The sequence below is a fragment of the Aristolochia californica genome, unplaced genomic scaffold, assembly GCF_029961685.1.
Source record: "Aristolochia californica isolate CCGP_79_NKW_82.1479 unplaced genomic scaffold, dmAriCali1.0.hap1 SCAF_12, whole genome shotgun sequence".
NCBI lineage: Eukaryota > Viridiplantae > Streptophyta > Magnoliopsida > Piperales > Aristolochiaceae > Aristolochia > Aristolochia californica.
The window spans coordinates 24,610,143-24,629,654 of record NW_027181793.1 but is presented as its reverse complement, the minus strand read 5'-3'; the positions used below and the strand labels follow the sequence as shown (position 1 = coordinate 24,629,654).

The following is a 19,512-nucleotide window of genomic DNA, read 5'->3' as shown; positions in this document are numbered from 1 at the left end:
CAGTTTCCCCTTCCCAGTTCCCAAATCACCGGCATCGCAGGCGTCGCTTGAGAAAAACTATGAAAGAGAGAGAAAGACGTGCAAGGCCGAGAAATGGGCAGTCGATACTCTCGCTTTGTACTAGTGCTGGAACAAATTTACTGCATCAACTAATTATATTTGATGAAATAGGTCAGACTGACATTTACCAAACACCAATTGCTTAAATCTCTTTTGCCCACAAGTCATTACTTCCAAAAGGTCACGAGATAAAATATCTTGAAACATAAAATGTAAATCTTGAACAGGCTTGATGAGATTCCAAAATGAGTTTTCCCTCCATCACTTAAAAAGACTCTTCAAGTGATGTTTGTTATCACCATCATGAAGACACATTTCTAGACTTCTCCCGAGGTGGCACCTTTAGCCAAGACTTCATCACGTCATATGCAGTGAAACCAATGGCCACAGAGGGAACAATCTACAACATTAAGATGCCCATCAGAACTTTCTCCCTGATAAACCCATTCATAGAAAATAGGTGCAGCTATGCACTATCATACTATAAATTTCTTCTCAGTGTTTCACAATATCCCATGATAAAAATTTCTAGCCTATGCTTGGTTAAAAGAGAGAAGACAAATAATTTGCTCACAAAGTGTTAAACCTAAAGGGATTTTCTTCCATTACCTTGACATAATTGATGCTCAATCCAGCAAACAATTGTTGCCACCCTTGATTACGAACAATTGTGGCAAGCCCTTGGATTGTGCCTCTAACTCTATTAGGATCAGCTTGTTGCGCAGGCGGTTGTAGAGCTTGAACCTGAATACAGAAGCTCATAATTAGAACAAGTGCATTTGTAGACAAAGTGAATGTAATACACATCAACCTTAGGGCATAATACCTGCATTTGTCGTCTGACAACATCTAATGGATAAGTAAAGGTTTGTCCAAAGAGACCAGCCAAAGCTCCACAAGAGAGACGCATTACAATGGACTTTTGATGCTCTTCTGGTACACGAGTCTTGAGCTCCTCATAGATATAGAATTTGAGGCCGGCGTAAGGGAGTATGCCAATGAGTGTGGGCCCTGACAAAAAAAAATAGAATAATCTATCATTACTAGAGTGCCAAAACAATCTAATAATGGCCCTGCATGATTTGACAAACAAATATGGAATCCTAGTTTGACCATTATGACACATATCCTACACAATTAACTTCCAATTTTCCAAGTCTTTACAGAAAGAAAAAATTTAGTGAAAACAAAAATATGAGTCATGGGAAAATGCCACTCTCAATGTCAAAGATAAACACCTAAGGCCGTTTGGTCTAGTGGTATTCTCTTGACATCAGGTGCGTCAGGTCGCGAGTTCGAATCGCGCCACGCCCCTCTCAAAAAAAAAAAATGTCAAAGATAAACAAATGTGAGTAAAACACTAACATAGAACTCACATCACAACAGTGAAAATATTTCTCTTGGAATCTGATACATACCTACTCCTCTATATAAAGCACGCATACCACCTTCACTATAAACACTCTTAAAGACATCTTTAATCCCATGATATACAGGCTGTGCATGTAAGCTCCTCATACTGTTCCCAAAACTGGCACCTGTGCCCTTCACCTATATTATAGCACAAATACAAACAAAGTTCAGAACCATTGAAGCGGCAACTTATGGTCAAATCCCAGAAAAAATAACTTCTTTCTTTAAGCAACCTTGCAAACAGAACGGGTTATTAAGCCATATGACCTTTTTCGTTTTCCTAGCAATATTCAAAACAATATCATTGCCACATGATATGACAATGGACAAAAACGTATATAGCTCTGCAGCATCAAACACTACCTGATAAGCAAGTTTAGTACGAGCCAAATCTAATGGATAAGTGCATAAAACAGCTGTTCCCCCAGCAGCTGAGCCAGCAAGAAGATCGATAAGAGGCCCTGTTCCCAAGCTTGAATAGTTATTCAATATCCAACATCGATATTGTTCATATGTCATGAAGTGGAGAGCTGCGTAAGGAACTATCCGAAGAATACTAGCACCGTTTCCTCTGAATCACCAAAAAAAAAAAAAGACACACACACACACACCCCTTAAGATACAGCAAAAAGCTTCACTTATCAACAAGCCAAATAGACATTACCAATTGTTGAACTTACTTATAGAATCCAAGAACTCCCTCGTGCTTCATCAGCTTTCTTAAGGATTGGAACACCCCTAGAGAATGAAATCCCTCAGTTCTTGTCTGCACATAGGAAGGCAAAGAGAAATATAAAATAAATAGAATACAAAAATGAAGAATGGAGGATACAGATATACACGTGCCCGTGTCAGATACTTCATATAAAGAGGTAAGCATTTCCATTACTGTCCAACACTTTTTCCAATTCTGTCAAGGTAGAATCCTTTCCCTTCATTTTGATCTATAATCAAATCTCTTGCTACAGTCTTTTCAAGTTCTGATGAGAAAAATAAAGATCAATATACCACTCCAAATATATAACCAAAAAAATTGGTATCTGTGGGAAACAATATCAATCTTGCTTCTGCTTCTACTGCATATCACTGAAATGATTGCACTTAATTGCACTTTATAGGAGAAATCCAATTTTTTGAGAGTAAAAAGAGTGAAGTAGAGAAAAGCCAGGGACTTATGGGATTTCTAGCAAGGTTATAATTCTATCTTGAGGTCTTAATAACTAACGTTTTTATTTTCTTTTCCCTCTTGTCATTATTTTTTTTTTCGCATTTTAAAGATCCACTTTGGGCATTCAAATGAACCATCTAATGAGGATAAAATCCTGTTGCTCTCCCTCAAAGTCAACAACGAATAAGGAGGCAAGGCGATAAGCTGGGATAAAGCAGGGATTGGGGCCAGAATCAGCAAACCTGACGATGCCCCACGCCTGCATGGTTTGGAAACCTATCCTTGTCCTCTTTAATGTGCCTTTTCCAGCTTAAGTGAATTATTACGTGAAGTACCCAAACTAACAGAATATGCCGCAAAATGTCTTTTCAAAGGAATAACATTCAAAGCTCAAACTTGTTCATTGTGGTTTAATCAACCCAAAAGGCCATTAAAGTAAATTGGCAGCTTCTTAGCAGCTTCACAGATGATGTTCTATTTCACAAGAGATCATTTCAGGGCATTATTGATGTACATCAAAGTCAATCAGTAAGCTGAAGACACCGTCTTCACCAAAACCTTCCTTAGGAAACAGATGCAGGGGGGAAACTGATCAATAAAGACAATTAACGGTTCTAATGCCATATCATTGTGGAGATGAGTCCAATGTCTTACTTCAGAACTGACAAATAAAACACAACTATCAACCTGACTCAATCCCTTCTATCCCGATGATAATTAACGTTTCTCATAGTTCTGTTTTTTTTTAGAGCCTAACGTTTCTCACAGTAAACCAAGGAATAAAACCAACCAAGTAGAGATCACAAGAAAATAAAAAGATAACTTACTTGCAAGAGGATCTTTATCCGCTCTAACGGCGCCACGGCCGTTTTGGCGAATGCTCCGGCGGCACCGCCAGCAATCAATTCTTTAACATACACAGGCAAGCAATCAACGAAAGACGCAGAAGAGCCATCGACGAGCTCCACCACATTCGCCTTAAGAGTGGACCCTTGCGAAGGATCCATCTCAACTGGCCCACAAAAAATAAAAATTCCGAACCCAAAAAAACCTAACGAACTAACAAATCAAAATCTCAATTAGCCGGCCTGTAATTTGGCGAACTCCTTATCCCATCGATCCCTCGGAAGGCAAAAGGAGAAATCTTTATGCTGAAGCAGCAAAAGAATCCGGTTCATCAACACCTTCATAAACTGGTAAGAACAAAGACACATGAAACGGAGTTTGGCAGGATTCCAACGAGAAAGAAAAAGCGGATCAAAGCCTGGATTGTTCCCATGGATCTAGAACGATTTCGAAGATGCTCATCCGGATTAATCGAGTAAAAAAAATAAGAAGGATATATGGAGGGAGAGAATGAAAGGCAGGGATGAAGAAAGACGAGGAGAGGGAGTGAGAGTCCTTGAAGGAAACGGCAATGTAGAAGCCTCCCGTGACCCGCGTCCTCCGTCCCAAACGCCAACATCTCCTCGTGAGTAGGCCATGGAAAAAACAAGAAAAGAGAAACTGCTAGGATGCCTCGCGCTCTGCCGGTTGGACTGTCGCCCGAATTGGGCGGAATCTGTCAACTGAACCCGGTTCAATCGAAACTACTCAAGAAGCACCACGTGATCCATGTTAAAGTGGAATATATTGCCGATTTGTTTCCAGAAGAATACAATGGTACCCATGATGTAACTGAAGGTGATATGTAATGCCAAATGGCACTATGGGGTTGGCCCTCTTCGCGCTTTCTCGGACGAGATACATTAGATTTTCGAAAGTGCCCCTTAAGTGATTAGGCAGCAGCCAGGTGGCCGAATCACGTTTGTTTTGCCTTGAGGAGAGAAACGTGGAAACCGAATCAGGGATGACTGATGATTCGAAATCCACTTTGGATAACGTAACAGCGCAGGGGGAAGCTGTGTTGCTTTTTCAGATTTCAGACACCTGTGAATCTCGAATAAAGCGGTCAGGGAATGGAAATTCCTATCAACCAGAGATGGGCAGCATCATTCCTAGAACATCTTGTAAGACTTATGGGTCACACGACGAATAATAAAATTTAAAGACTCTCTGGGTTGCTCAAACTTGGCCCAATTGCTGTTATTATTATTCAGTTTTCGTGTTCAGCACACAATTGGTATAGGTTACAACTCCAAAAGGAATATCACCAAATATGACCTACTAAGGTTGCAAAGTCTTCAACAAACTTATATCAACTTAAACCCAATTAAAATATTAATCTAAAAAGTGCAATTTCCAAAACCTTAGGGATCACTTTGAGCTAATTATATAACTTAAACGTAAGTACTAACCATGAGTTTAAGAACTCCACTCTGGTAAGCGGTAACTTTTCACACATAACAGATCGGTCTATTTGGGTGTATTAGTTAGCTACTGTCATGTTATCAGAGTTGGGTACGCCACGTTCTGCATTCAAATCGCGTAAGAGGAGGTCAAAAATGGGCAGGGTGGGTATCAGAGTAGTTCTGTCCACACTTGTAAGTGGTAGCTTTCCGCATTTAACAAATCGGTCTGTTGGGTTGTATTAGCTAGCCGTTGTCATGGTATCAGAGCTGGGCACGCCACGTCCAGCGTTCAAATCCTTTGAGAGACGGCTCTATAATGGGTTAAATAAATTGTAAGATATTTAGCTTTGAATTTTATGAAATATAAATGTATGCACTAGCATTGGGAGGGTAGAAAATTTAGGCAGGGACAAAGTTGGATTCCAAAACTTATCACAAGTTTTTGCTATATGGCTAGAATTAATATATGGGCAGATTTTTTTTTTAAAATCATATCTGTTTATTTCCTAATTTTCCTCATTCATATGGAAACATGAAGATAATTTGCTTATTATGTAAGCTAAGCATGATTACCATGTTAAGAAAGGCTATTGGAATACTTAAGACTAGGAACTACATGCGGCTCATGGCTTTGCACTTGGTATAGCCTCCTCTCAAGGCCACCTACACAAGTCCCTAGTGGGGTTTGAACTCACGATGTGAAAGTCAGCGACCCAGATGCGTGTGCTGTCACGCCCGTGTATGTGGGCCTTGTATGTCACGTGTGACATGTTTGAGATTCGATCCTCGTCCCGTGAGAAGAGAGCAGCTATACTGTGCCGGTGACGGGTGGCAAAATGTCCTCATCTCAGCCATTTGAATCCAATAATGTCGCTAAAGCATGAGTTACGTGTGAAATTACAAATTCTTTAGGTTCCCTGTTGAAATCAGTTTCACTCTAACCTTCCAAGGGCATTAACGCGGCCTTCGTCTTCTCATCTGAATTGTCCAGGTTGATCTCATTGAAAGCCAGAGTGAGAATTTTCTCCGGTCCAGCTAGCGCAATGAAAACGCAGAAAGGTCGCGCAATTACTGTCGGAAATTCGTCTGCAGACCTCGAGTCGCTTGACCCATTCACGAGGATGCCAAGAGTCTTCATTTCAACGCGCGATTTTGTTTCAACGTGCAGTACTGGGTGGTTGAGCTGAGACCGGAAGAGCTGTGTGACCGTCTTCTTCTTCCACAGGTAAACAGCCTGCAGTCCTTCCCCTAACAAAAGTACAGAAGCCTCGTCCGTCGTGAACGGCGAGTGGCTTTGAATGGGTCGTGAAAAAAGGGAAACATGACGGCTCCTCGTGTGCTTTGGATGGTCTAGTGTGGCGCACACACAACGATATTGAATTTAATTGATGAGGGATTAATTCCCTGAGTCAACTGCACTTACAGAACGACACGTTAAAAAAACTTTTTATGTTTCTGGTGATAAGCCAAGGTGACAGAGATAGCTGTCGTTCCCACCGCTGGTTCACTCGCACGGGCTTCGTGCACCTTGACGATGATAGTTTCAGACGATTTCAACAGATGGAACCGACCGTCGCAGAGAAAGCAGTTGGGAGGCCGATCGCCAATCAAGTTCATAAATAAATATCTTTCCAGAGACAAATAGATTTTTGGTTTTTATGCTGTCAATGGAGGTAAAAAACCCAGAAACCATTGACCGGAATCCATGTCTTGAGATTAGAGGAGAACTCCCATATAATATAAAAAATAATATTTTACTAAACTACTCATTTTTTAATATTAACAAAAATAACCAAAACACAAACTTAATTTTAAAAATTACCCATTTGACCGACCAACTGCAAACAGTTTTAACCACTTGGTGGCACATCATTGGAAGACATTAATGCCCTGTCACCAACCACGCCATCCAATTACAATATCAATAATATAAGATATTTTTTTAATTTAATAAAATATTTTGAAAAAAATTAATTTAGTTTTTCATAATCTTATTTGTTGGTAAATATTTTATTACATTATTTTTTTAAAATAATAAAATATAAAATTGTATATTAATTTAACCTATTTAACACACCTTCCATTATCGCTTTTAAAATATTTTTAATTAAAATAATAATAAAAAGTAGTTTTTAAAAATCTTATTTATGGGTCATGTTACCTCTATTTATTGTAATAAAATATCAAATTATTAAATTCATTAATTAAAATTTTATTTGATAATTTATTTAACACCTTTTATTATCGATTTAATATATTTTTTAATAATTAAAATTTTTAAAAAATATATTTTAGTTTTTAAAAATCTTTAATTTGATTAACAACTTTCATTATCAAATTAAGATATTTTATAATATAAAATGAATTATTTAAGTTTTTAAATCTTTTTTATTGACACGTATTTCTTTACCTTCTATTTATTGAAATAAAATAAAAAATTATAAATTAATCAGTAAAAAAATTAATTTAATTTTATTATTACCTTTCATTATCAATAGAACATATTTTTTTAATAAAAATAATTAAAAAATTATTTTAGTGTTAAAAATCTTATTTGTCGGTACATATTTCATTTCCTTATATTTATTGTAATAAAATATAAAATATGAATATTAATTATTTAAAAAAAAATCTTAGGTAATTAATGCATTTTATTATCGATTTAAGACATTTTCAAACTGAAAAAATACATGATAAAAAATTATTTTAGTTTAAAAAAATCATATTTGTGGGTGCACTTTTTTTTACCTTCTATTTACAATAATATAATATAAATTTTATACGTTAATTAATTAAAAAATCTTCTTCTAATTTGGGGTGTACGTCAAAATTGGGTATTTTAATATTAAGTTTGGAAATTGGTTATTTTTGTTAATATTTAGTAAAAAATAGGCAATTTAGTAAAATTTCCTAAAAAAACAAACAGATGACGCCAAGGTGACTTAAGATTGGAGGGTCAAACATAAGTTTTATAAATTTTCGTAGAATCACGTCCGTTAGAGAAGAATACTGTTAATGCTTGCGGAATCAGTGACATACGAACAACTGGAAATCTTTGAATTGAGTTCCATCTTCAATCCAGAATTCGGGGAAACTGTTTGACCCCGTAGAAATACTGAGAAACCCAGAAACAAAAGGAAAACTGCGCACCAGAGTTGGTTTTTTTTTAATCGTTCAAACTATGACATTCTCGCATTCATTCTCAGAATTGCATCTTCCTTTAAACGATTTACAGTTGTTACATTCATTAACGATTAGCAACAAGTCGCCGAAAGATCAAGATTATAATGGGAATTTTCTGGGCAAGGTCAACTGATTCTTCCTGCACGTTGCTTGCTACATGAATTTTTCCGGGAATAAGAAAATGGAGAAGAAGCAGAAAGGTACAGTGAAGTATTAATGAGGAGTGGGTGAAAGGGATAAGAACAGCTCCCAGGCGGCCGGCGAGCAAACGCAGAGCAATAACTGACATTAAATAATACTGCTCGGATTTACTAAAAATATCCTTCGTGATTGAATCTGTGAATGTGACCCTTCTCCCGTTCACCTTTCAACATTAAAAAGAATCCCGTTATAGGCGTTAAGATTAAGAGAGATTGTGTAAGGAAAACATGCATGGATGCTCAGTTTTAAGGATTTAATCCACCTCATAAATTAAGAGATGTTGTAAAAGAAGACATGCATGCATGGACAATTTCGTTATTTTAACCAATTCATACACCGACCCTCCCTAAAACTAAATTGAATTGATAATTAGAAGTCAGATATGGATTAAGTTACAGCTGGAGTTTTCTCTAATATAAAATAAATGGCGTTCCAAGACGAAAATTACCTTTCAAAACCAAAGACTCGAAAACGTTTCAAAGTCGAGTCCATTCCTTGGCAGCAGCAGCAGAGAATTGACTAGGAGGACGGGGATTGAGATTTGGATCCGTGCCATGGAAAAACGGAAAGGAAGCAACGAACTGCTTCGTCTAACCTAGCTTTTTTGACTGCAAATATTTCCTCAAAAGACACTTCCAGCGTCTCTCTTCTTTTTTTTGTTTTGAATTTCCCGTTCAAATATCTCCCTTTTAGAAACCTTCAAACTCCTCGTGTTTCGACCGCGCGCAGAACGAGAGGAAAAAACCTACACTGTTTAAAAAATCCAGAGCCCTTCCAAATTCTCCTCCTCCCTTGTAGGTCATACGTAAGCATTGTTTCCTGGTAGTTGCTCCCGGGCCGAAGACTACCCCTGAGTGTCAAACGTTTCTGCTCTTGACTTTTTTGCTTTCATTTCTCTGCTACCCTCGCCCTCTCTCCAATCCCATAAAACCCAGCCTAGGGATTTCATTCGGTATTTATACACCAGCGAAAGGGTACATCAATTACCAAGTTGTTTAGTATCAGTTGGATTTTGTTGAGTGTGCCCACAGAGAGGAAGAGAGGATTGTTGGTTTTGGATTTGCAGGTGGGTGAGCACCCTTTATTTTTCTTCTTCTCTCCTTTGTTACTTCAAAGCCATCAATGATTCCTGGGTTTTATTTCGATTTTCTTGTGCTGCCAAGGTCTTCGCTTTTGCTCCGCTGCTTTTATCAGTGGCTTGAAAATTTTCATTGTTTTCTCGTTTTTTTTGTAACTGCATCGTTGTGCTTAATCTGTTTTTCTTCCTTCGGGGCTCAGATGGGTGCTTTAGTCTTGAACCATATTGGCTTCGATTGATATGTTTCATAGATGCTAGTAATCTTCCAAAGTGAGAACTTTGTCTCACTTGCTATAGCTATATTTAGACTTGCTCTATCATCCCTGATTAGTGAAACTATTAGACTATTTCTGGGGATTTAATCCTAGAATGACTCTCCACTTGGGTCTTTGGTTTTCTTTTCTTTTCCCTGATTGTAAAGTGGTAGAAGAGAGAGAATCTCTCTAATTGCAGAAGAAAGATGACTGCCTCTTTCCTCATTAGCTGTTTGTGAAAGCAGTGATTTCTTTTGCTCTTCAAATCATATACTTGTATGAATTTCATTCAACTTTGCCTAATCTTTGGCTTACGATCTCCTTATGCTGCTTTGCAGTCGACCGGAGTCTGCTGTTTTTTGAATGGGTTTATCTACATCTCTACTTTTGGGACCCCCGCAAAACTGTTCGAAGGAAACTGCTTTGGGATCCAAGGATGAGATTGAGACCATCCTAGTGCGATCCATCAGCTTCAATGATAAGGATGTGAAGACAACGTTGAGATCAGTCAGTTTCAAGAGAAAGGATTCTGAAACAAAAGTAGCACCTGATGGTTCCGGTCAAATGGTTATTGGAGAGTCCCTGAGCTTCAGGAAGTGGGAACCTGAGACGATTAAACTTGAAACTACTGTTTCCTTTAAGAGAAAAGAGATGGAGAAAGATGAGGCACAAGCGCCTTCAACTCCTTCAACTCGGGACAACTATGGAGCCCTCAGATTGAAGTCTCCCAGGTGTTACCCTGAATTGACTTCACCAAGGCCCATGAGTGAACTTGATGCAGCTGCAGTTAAGCTACAGAAAGTCTATAAGAGTTACCGAACCAGAAGAAACCTTGCAGATTGTGCAGTCGTGGTTGAGGAGCTTTGGTTAGTCTCTCACTCTTAGACTCTTAACCTTAATCTAATTGTGCTTGGTAAATTATTTAGCCGGTGAAAGCGTTTTAACATAAATTTATTTCCAATGAAGGTGGAAGGCTTTGGATTTTGCAGCACTAAAGAGGAGCTCTGTCTCGTATTACAACATTGAAAAAACAGAGACGGCAGTTTCACGGTGGGCGCGAGCAAGAACAAAGGCTGCCAAGGTATATTATCGTATTAAAAAGCAACTGCTACAAAAAAAAAAAAAAAAAAGAACAATTGAACCAGGATGAGCAATTTAACATTAGATCCCTCAGTCATCATGCCTGAGATATGCAAAGTTCTCTACATTGAACCAGTATTGAGGAAGTTGTTTCTTTCTTATGTTCATTTAGGTTGGAAAGGGTCTCAGCAAGGACGACAAAGCTCAAAAGCTAGCTCTACAACACTGGCTTGAAGCTGTATGCTCCTTCCGCAAAGTTACCATGTTTCAGTTTCCAATTAGAACGTATTGTAGTTGTTCTTACAGTTCCACACTCTAATCATTCTACTCTTTGGAATTTTACAGATTGACCCCCGCCACCGCTATGGACATAACTTACATTTGTATTACGAGGTTTGGTTTGACAGCGAGAGTTCTCAGCCTTTCTTCTACTGGTAAACCCAAGTGTCCATCTCCTAACTAGAAGAGATTACAGATCTTGATATTTATAAATATCTCTTGAAGTAACTTATACCTCTTTACTGTTTCTTAATAAAGGTTGGACATTGGAGATGGCAAAGAAATCAATCTTGAGAAGTGCCCAAGAAATATTCTTCAACGGCAATGCATTCAATATCTTGGACCAGTAAGTATAATCAATTTGGTTGTTTATAAACATTACAAGACACGATGTTCTTGAGTACGGCGATGTGCTTATTATGTTGTTCATCTGATTCTTTCCAGAATGAGAGGGAAGCGTATGAAGTCATTGTGGAAAATGGGAAATTGGTCTATAGGCACAGCGGGGTGTTTCTCAATACAGTAAAAGGATCAAAGTGGATATTTGTCTTAAGCACATCCAGGAAGCTGTATGTGGGGCAGGTGAATATCACACCCTGGTCGCTTGATTCTACCTTTTTGTTCTTTGTGTGTCAATATGTGCACTTGTTTCTTGGATTAGTTGTCATAGTGAAAATATTGAAATTAACAGCATTTCATTGATGGTGTTGTGTCTCTGTTCGCAGAAGAGAAAGGGTACATTTCAACACTCGAGTTTTCTTTGTGGAGGAGCTACTACGTCATCCGGAAGATTGGTTACAGAATATGGGGTCCTAAAGGTACTTTTAAAGAATGTTAATGTGGATAAAAAGTTTCAGATAAGAAAATGACTGGTAGTTTCCTCTTTTATAGACTGCTTTTATTTATGTTTTTTTCACTGTTTCTGTAACAGGCAATATGGCCTTACAGCGGTCACTACCACCCAACAGAAGAGCATTTCAGGGAGTTTCTGAGCTTCCTGGAGGAGCACCAAGTCGACCTGACAAATGTAAAGGTAGTAATCTTCCCCCCTCTTCATTTCGTTTAGAAGCACAGACCTGTAAACTTCGTGGGTATTCAAGGAAATTCCTCATCCTATTCGAACATCATTTTGAGTTTTGACTGAATGAGACCATGTTGCTTTCCAGATGCGTGCGATCGATGATGATTGCCCCTCTTTCAAGTGCACTGAGGAAGAAGCCCAGGAAGTTGTGGAGCAACCCACTTCAACCGAAGTGGCAGACTCGAAGAACCCTGCCGCAGAGGAGACGCAACACCCAGCAGACGAGACCAGGAAAGCACCAAAATTCCAAATGGGGAGACCATTATCGTGCAAATGGACGACCGGCGCCGGGCCTCGTATTGGGTGTGTTAGAGACTACCCCACGGAGCTTCAATTCAGGGCACTCGAGAAAGTCAACCTCTCCCCGAGGGTCACTCCGTCCCCCTTCGGCACTCACGGTCCCATTCCATCCCCACGGCCATGCCCTCAGGTCAGGCTTTCCCCAAGGCTCGCCTACATGGGGCTGCCAAGCCCCAGAGTGGTGCAGCTCCAGAGCGCCAAATAGGGCTCCTCTCTTTAACATTTTTAGACACCCGTTCTCTGAAGCAGCCAGCAACAGAGACTCCTTTTCTAACCACCGATAACATCTCCGACTCTATTCATTTCATTCATTTAACTCTAGCTCAGATGGTTCATTTTAGGTAGAGAGTAGCATAATGTGTAGTTCATTTTTTTTTTCTCTCTTCTGTAAAGAAGTGTAACAGAATTCAAATATTGAATAAGGAATGAAAGAAGAGAAAGCCCTTCTTTGTTTATAGCAGCAGTAACTGTTCATTCTGATTCGTCGCGAATCTGAGAGATCTGCAAGCGTCTGGTCACTGGTGGGAGAGAGCGCTTGGCCTCGAGGAAAGGGAAAAGCGTTCCGTAAGCAAATCACACGCGATCACGGTACTGGGTCTGCTACTGCGGAGTAGAATCCAAACGCGAGAAGGTCTGAAAAGTCGTGTCAAGGCTAGTCTTTTGTCTCCATTTGATGTCCCCCCCCCCCCCCCCCTTCTCGGTCTTATCGTCTCGTCCGGTTCGCTTGCACAAGAGGCATCATCTTTTAAGCTTATTACCATATTGACATGACAGTCAACGATTTGACCCTTCAAAAAACCAATTTGTACATTTTAATGGTAAAATATTGGGTGCCTTTTAATCCGTCCATATTACTTTTAGTGCAAGAGCCCGAAGTGGTAAGTTTGTAAATTTAGCAAGAAAGAGGTGCAAAAGTAGAAAGAGAGAATCGCCTCTCTCGATGTCTGTTTATTCGAGCGGGATTCTCTTGTTCCCGTTGTGTTTGAAATTCAAAACAGGAAACAACGGCTAAGCAATTAAGCCAGAAAAACAGGCCTCTATTCCCAATAACTGGCTTCTTCTCCACTTCCCCTGAACTTGCTTTCTCTCTCATCTCTTATTCATCTGAAAAGTTTTCCTGTATTTGATTGCCTCTCTGTTTCTTTCTTCAAATCATAATCTTTCTTTCATATTCTTCACTTCTCATTAAAGAAGCGCTTTTTGGAAGATGGGTGCTTCAGGAAAATGGTTGAAATCCTTGGTAGGACTCAGGAAACCAGAAAAAGAAGACCCGGTAAGCTTGTTTCACTTTAGAGTATTGATATTTATTTTTCTCCTCTGTTTTCGTAGATTCGTTGATGAGTTATGTTTTTTGTTATCGTGTATTTTTGCAGGAAAAGACTTCTAGCAAGGGGAAAAAGTGGAAGCTGTGGAGGAGTTCATCGGGGGACCTCGGATCAGGATGTAAAGGTTCGAAATCGGGGCAGAGAGCTGCTTCTGAGACTTCCGAATGTTCTTCGCTTGCCGATGCTTTTAATGCTGCTGTAGCTACTGTAGTGCGTGCACCTCCTAAGGATTTTCGAGCTGTTCGGCAAGAGTGGGCTGCCATTCGCATCCAGACGGCATTCCGTGGCTTCTTGGTATATATTTGCTTGTTTTCTTACTCTCTTCCAGTTTGATTGTTCTTCTGCTATTTCTGCTTGAACTGTTTTTGTCAGGTGTAGACCTTCCCTCGTCACGGAAATAGGAAACCGAAGGATTGGTTTGTAAAGAGTAATCTCTCCATTTCTTATCTAGGGGTTATGGCATTTGGAATGCGTTTCATACTTCCATTCGATCCTAATGCTGTATTTTATCAGATCTCGTGCTTACTTTCATTTTTTCAAATTTGGCTGCTTTATTTTTCTTTCTTTCTTTTCCTTACTTCTAGATACTTTGCGTGATCAATCTGATCTATGTTTTGACGTCCTTTCACGAAAAATCCCGTCTGTATTTTCAAAGGCATGTGTCCAAATTTTGAATCTTCCGACCAAATAAGTCAATAGTTTGCTCATTTCTATGCCCTAAATTGCAGGCAAGAAGGGCGTTAAAAGCTCTAAAAGGAGTTGTCAGGCTTCAAGCCATAGTTCGGGGACGACAAGTTCGGAAACAAGCTGCTGTAACATTGAGATGCATGCAAGCCCTAGTTCGAGTTCAGGCTCGAGTTCGGGCACGCCGGGTTAGAATGTCTGCCGAGGGCCAGGCCGTCCAGAAGCTGCTTGAGATTCATCGCAGCAAAGATGAAATCTTGAAAGAAGCTGAGGTATACAGACCATGTTGGAGTTTTGATTTTCTCTTGGTTTATCATGATTCAAAGTTTATCTTGCAAGATTTGATGTGGGTCTGTTATATTGAGTTCAGGAAGGATGGTGTGACAGCCAAGGGACACTGGAAGAAGTAAGAGCGAAGCTTCAAATGAGGCAAGAAGGAGCAATCAAGAGAGAACGGGCCGTGGCTTATTCACTTTCTCAGCAGGTTGTGCGATAATTTTTTTAACTTTATTTCCCAAATAAAAATTTCCATAGTTGGGCTTGTCTGTTTGCCTTTCATTCTTCCTCACGCCGTAGAAATCTGTTCAGTGGTGTTATTTTATCTTCTTTCTCTTCATCATTCAGCAATGGAGATCAAACTCCAATCCAAGACCGAATGTCCCCTTGGCATCTTTTAAACGTCATGAACCTGATAAAAACAGCTGGGGATGGAGTTGGCTAGAGCGCTGGATGGCAGCCAAGCCATGGGAGAACAGGCTGATGGAACAAGCTCACTCAGATCCCTCTGAGACCCCCCCCGTCTCCAAAAACTTCGATGAGTTCTACGGATCCCGCACAAAAGCCTCTGAACTAAGCTCCGTTAAAATCAGAAAGAACAATGTTACTACAAGAATTTCAGCAAAACCCCCTTTGATGAACCTATGCAGCTATCGTTCTTCATCAAATCCAAGTTCCGAATTCCACTGCGAGGAGAGCTCGCCTTCATCTTCTTCAATTGGTACGTCAACTCCCATGTCAGGTCCCACTCTTGTGGCATCAGAAAGAACAGAAAGAACTGAAGGGAGCAACTATTGCAAACCCAGTTACATGAACTTAACAGAGTCTGTCAAAGCAAAGCAAAGGGTCTGCAATTTGAATAGATTGCAGAGGCAGTCATTAGATGATTTCCATTTTAGCAAGAAGGTGAATCTCAATTATGGGGATACAAAGAGCAGCACAGGTTCCGATCCATCAGTTAATCTCTCCAAACCATTCTTAAGAATGGATAAGATTTCCACGAGAATCAGGGAGAAGGGATGTTACTGAAGAGGTGAGAGGCAAGCTACTACTTAATCGTAGCTGTAATGTAACTATGTAACTGCTTATGTTTATTTCTTTTTAAGTTCAACAGCTTGTTGCATTGTGTCACTTGGATAATCTATGCATTTCAATGCCGAAAGAGAGTTTTGGATGTGCCTTGGGTAATCCTTCTCCTGTAAAATAGTTGTGTTAATGAGGAATTGTTCTAATAAAAAATGGTTTTTTTTCTGCCCTGTGTACACGGAAACGGTAAGCCTGCTTCTATTCCATTTCCATCTGCTTGTTCACCATTTTTATGTCCGTGCAGATGGTTACTGATGCTGAATTCGAATTCAAATTCAAATCAACAGCTCCTAGTCTCTCTTTCGTCTTTTATTCCTGGTTACAGTACAATATGCAAAAGAGAACCCTCTGGCAGAATAGAATACTTAGTAGCACTCCCACCATGTATTTGTTGAGAAGATTAACTTGCAGAGCGCCGAATCACTTGGAGTTTGACACCGTACTTGTAGTTGAGGACAATGCCATAATCGAGCTCAAGTGGGCATTCCATCTTTGGAGAATGTCGAAAGACGTAGTTGCGGTAGAGATGAATGAGCGTAAGTTTGAGCTCTTGAAGTGCAAAGCGCTGTCCGATGCATGCCCGTGGTCCTATTCCGAATGGAATGTGCGCGTATGGATGCCTCTGTTTTTCTTCCTCGCAGTTTGGATCAAATCTCTCTGGTCGGAACTTCTCTGGTTCGGGGAAGTGTTTGGGATCTTTCGCAAGAACTCCCAAGGCCAGCCACACCCATGTCCCCTGCTCATTGGTTTCACAAAAGACCACTTGCTTAAGTATATATTTAGTTTTTAATTTAACTATTAGATTTGAATTGAATGACTTTTAAATTCATTATATTTAATTTTTTATATTCATTTCATGATTCAAATTCCATACCTTTGGAAGTGCGTAGCCACCTATCTGTACTTGTCGAGATGTCTCCCTTGCCACCAATGGAGAGACTGTGTAGACCCGCATCGATTCTTTGATCACCTGCAACAATCCACCACCTTCCAGACATTTATTATTATTCTATTATGAAGCAGATGAAAAGAAATCACCAGCAGCTGAAGAATATGCCAAAATGCAAGACAAGACACTACTTTGCCGGGGTGCAGCCGATTTGTTTGCTTACTGTTCGTGACACGTTTCCTGCTGCAGTCATGTCAACGCAGATGGGGGGGTTGAATCACTAATTCAGCTTGTCGTTTAATTACCTGATCGAGGTAAGGGAAGTTGTGTTGAAGATCCTCCGCAGTTGGAAGAAGATGGCGGGGTCCAAATCGGTCGATTTCTTCGACTAAGTTCTTCTCGACTTCGGGATGCCCGGAAACGAGGTAGAGGATCGATGACAGTGTGAAGGAGGTTGTGGCTGAGCCCGCCAAGAGGTGTTCGTATGTCAGCGCGCTGATGTATTCGGAGGTGAAGATATCTTTGGATATCCCCTCCGAGTCCCTGGCGTTCAATATTGCTGACAGGAAATCCTTGGACCCTCGGTCTTTCTCTTTCATTCTCTTTGTAACGATTTCATCCAATCGGCAGCTCAGGTTCTTGTTCGTTTGGTCGATCTTCCGATCAGTGGTGCCCGGTATCAATCTGAGAATTTGCCTCAGAGGCTCCTGAAGGACGGGGAGGAGTAAACCTAGGATGATGGAGAGAGAACCGGAAAGGTCCATTTTCAAGGAGGTGGTGGAGTAGATGTGTTGCTTGATGAAGCCCGAAACTTCGTCATCTTCGGCTTCCTTGATGTTTGTGGAAATGTCACTGTTCTCCGGTAATGGACCTTTGGAAAGGCCGAAGTCCACACCGAAGGCGGCCTGACCGATGATGTCTGTAGCCATCTTTAAGGAGAAGTGTGAGAAGACGACGTCTTCTTGATCTTCTGCTGTGGATAGGCTCTGGGTTGCCGATTCGATGAAGGATTGCATGTTTGGGATGAGATTAGAGAGATGTGAAGGTCGGTAGAGGGAAATGAAAGTGTTCCTCATGGTAGACCACCTTGACCCTCTGAAACTCAACACACTTTGGTAAGTAAATAGCTCCTCCAGTTGCATCATGGAGAGAGGAATTTGTCACCCAACACTACTCCAACTGGTTTCCCTTGACATGGCTTAATTTGCTAAGCTTAAAGCTGTTTTGTAAACAAAACAGTACCTTGTGAAGAAGAGTCCTCTCTGATGAAGAGGGGAAGCAGAAATAGGAGAAGGAATGCTTCTATTGCCAACGTCCTTGAATTTCCTGATGCCCACCTCTCTGCAAAGCTCGGGGTCTGCTATTATTATCAGAGGCTGCCTCCCCATATGGAATCTGAGTGCACCACCATATCAATTTGCAGTGAAAGAAGATAAAAAGTAAGGAGGGAAAACTGAAAGGAGGAGGGGATCCATATAAACTTACCTATAAACAGGTCCATATCTCTTGGCAAGAACACTGAAAACATCAGGTCCGTACTTGGTGAGCAAGAGAAGGTGCCCTAAAAGAGGTGTAGTAGGAGGACCGGGCACCTTCCTTACCCCCCAATAGGGTGCATAGAAATACACTACCAGAGCAGCTAGCAAAGCAAGAGAGGTGAACACGTAAGGGGCGGCTGCCTTCACCAGGGGAAACCCAACTTCGATCAGAGACTCCATTAAAGAGAAGTAATCTCCGAGGATCTCTATAAGGGAGGAGAGCGATGAGCTGGAAGCAAGCAGTGGGGGAGGTAAACTTATACGACCGAGAAAGATCATGGCAATACGAATTGATGGGACGGGCACCTTAAGGAATCTTGTCCATGGCTGAACTTTTTAAAATTTTCGTCCTTGGAATCATTTTATGGCGTTGTCAAGATCCTTTTTTAATAGTCTTTGGAGGGGCCTCATGATCTTGACATAAAAAAAACATACCAGTATCTTCAGGCGGCCATCTGGTGCAGGGCATAGCATCTTAGCAAATGCTGTACTGATTTGCGACAGATCGATCTCCAACTCTTTCCTTTATGAAAAGAAAGTATCTTTTTCTTCTGTGTTTCTTAGCTCGGCTACATATTTCATAAAGAGCTTTGGAAGTGGGAAGCTTACAGTCATAGGACATCTTAACATACGAAATGTATCACATAATAATATACATTACATAACCATACGTTATACAGATGTAATAATACCCGATTAACCTGCGAATCGAGACGTATCAAATGTAACATGGATACATGGAACACCTGTGTTCGTGAGCTCGACTTGCTGTCATGGATTCCATGATTACGAGACAGTCCGGAGCCACCATGGTAGTAGCTTCTCCTTTATGATCTACAAGCATGATGAAGAAGAGAGTGGAACCCTTTCCCGTAGCTTCGATCCTTATTTTAGTTTGCAAGAAGGGAGGGAGAGAAGGGACAGAGGCTAACACAGTTTAATTCCGACAATGATGATTAGTACATGATTAGATGTCATTCTACTCTCTCTCTTTTTATCATATTTTCAATTTTCTTTTAAAAAAATGATCTTCATTTTGTATATTTTTTTTTGTTTCAATTTGACTTTCTTAGCACGGATGGCTCATTAATTTATTAATAATAGATCAATGAAGTAGCACAGCAGAAAAATTATTGTTGTTAAATCAGTACCCTAAAAGGAGTTCAACAATGGACATTACACGGATCTAACCTAGTTTGGATAGTTTGGAGATTTTACACTTGTATTACGGTTGCCCTAGTTTTCTCTTTATATTTGGGAGTGTTGTTGTTGGGGTTTATCATCGAGGAGGATCATCAGTTGCAACCAAGAGAGGTTAGAAAAAAA

General features: G+C 40.2%; 4 protein-coding genes across 4 annotated transcripts; 2 read left to right on the top strand and 2 right to left on the bottom strand.

Annotated features, from left to right (window-relative positions):
- Window positions 1-198: 198 nt before the first annotated feature.
- LOC137945707 (mitochondrial carrier protein CoAc1-like) lies at window positions 199-4,083 on the bottom strand. Its single transcript, XM_068791692.1, has 7 exons — window positions 3,469-4,083; window positions 2,154-2,239; window positions 1,837-2,044; window positions 1,479-1,611; window positions 887-1,071; window positions 670-804; window positions 199-460 (listed from the first exon to the last, which is right to left on the bottom strand). The coding sequence occupies exons 1-7, from the start codon at window positions 3,646-3,648 to the stop codon at window positions 362-364; spliced, it is 1,026 nt and encodes a 341-aa protein (XP_068647793.1). The 5' UTR covers window positions 3,649-4,083; the 3' UTR covers window positions 199-361.
- Window positions 4,084-9,003: 4,920 nt separating this feature from the next.
- On the top strand, window positions 9,004-12,825 carry LOC137945542 (IQ domain-containing protein IQM1-like). The gene is made up of 10 exons (XM_068791477.1): window positions 9,004-9,382; window positions 9,987-10,514; window positions 10,615-10,729; window positions 10,901-10,966; window positions 11,074-11,162; window positions 11,266-11,353; window positions 11,452-11,589; window positions 11,733-11,825; window positions 11,939-12,040; window positions 12,174-12,825. Exons 2-10 carry the CDS (start codon window positions 10,012-10,014, stop codon window positions 12,591-12,593), a joined length of 1,614 nt encoding a protein of 537 aa, XP_068647578.1. The 5' UTR covers window positions 9,004-9,382; window positions 9,987-10,011; the 3' UTR covers window positions 12,594-12,825.
- Window positions 12,826-13,457: 632 nt separating this feature from the next.
- On the top strand, window positions 13,458-15,924 carry LOC137945589 (protein IQ-DOMAIN 6). Its single transcript, XM_068791529.1, has 5 exons — window positions 13,458-13,661; window positions 13,762-14,007; window positions 14,442-14,669; window positions 14,768-14,881; window positions 15,022-15,924. The coding sequence occupies exons 1-5, from the start codon at window positions 13,596-13,598 to the stop codon at window positions 15,700-15,702; spliced, it is 1,335 nt and encodes a 444-aa protein (XP_068647630.1). The 5' UTR covers window positions 13,458-13,595; the 3' UTR covers window positions 15,703-15,924.
- LOC137945588 (cytochrome P450 711A1) lies at window positions 15,881-18,388 on the bottom strand. Its single transcript, XM_068791528.1, has 5 exons — window positions 18,134-18,388; window positions 17,891-18,043; window positions 16,954-17,743; window positions 16,634-16,729; window positions 15,881-16,495 (listed from the first exon to the last, which is right to left on the bottom strand). The coding sequence occupies exons 1-5, from the start codon at window positions 18,364-18,366 to the stop codon at window positions 16,160-16,162; spliced, it is 1,608 nt and encodes a 535-aa protein (XP_068647629.1). The 5' UTR covers window positions 18,367-18,388; the 3' UTR covers window positions 15,881-16,159.
- Between the last annotated feature and the right edge of the window lie 1,124 nt (window positions 18,389-19,512).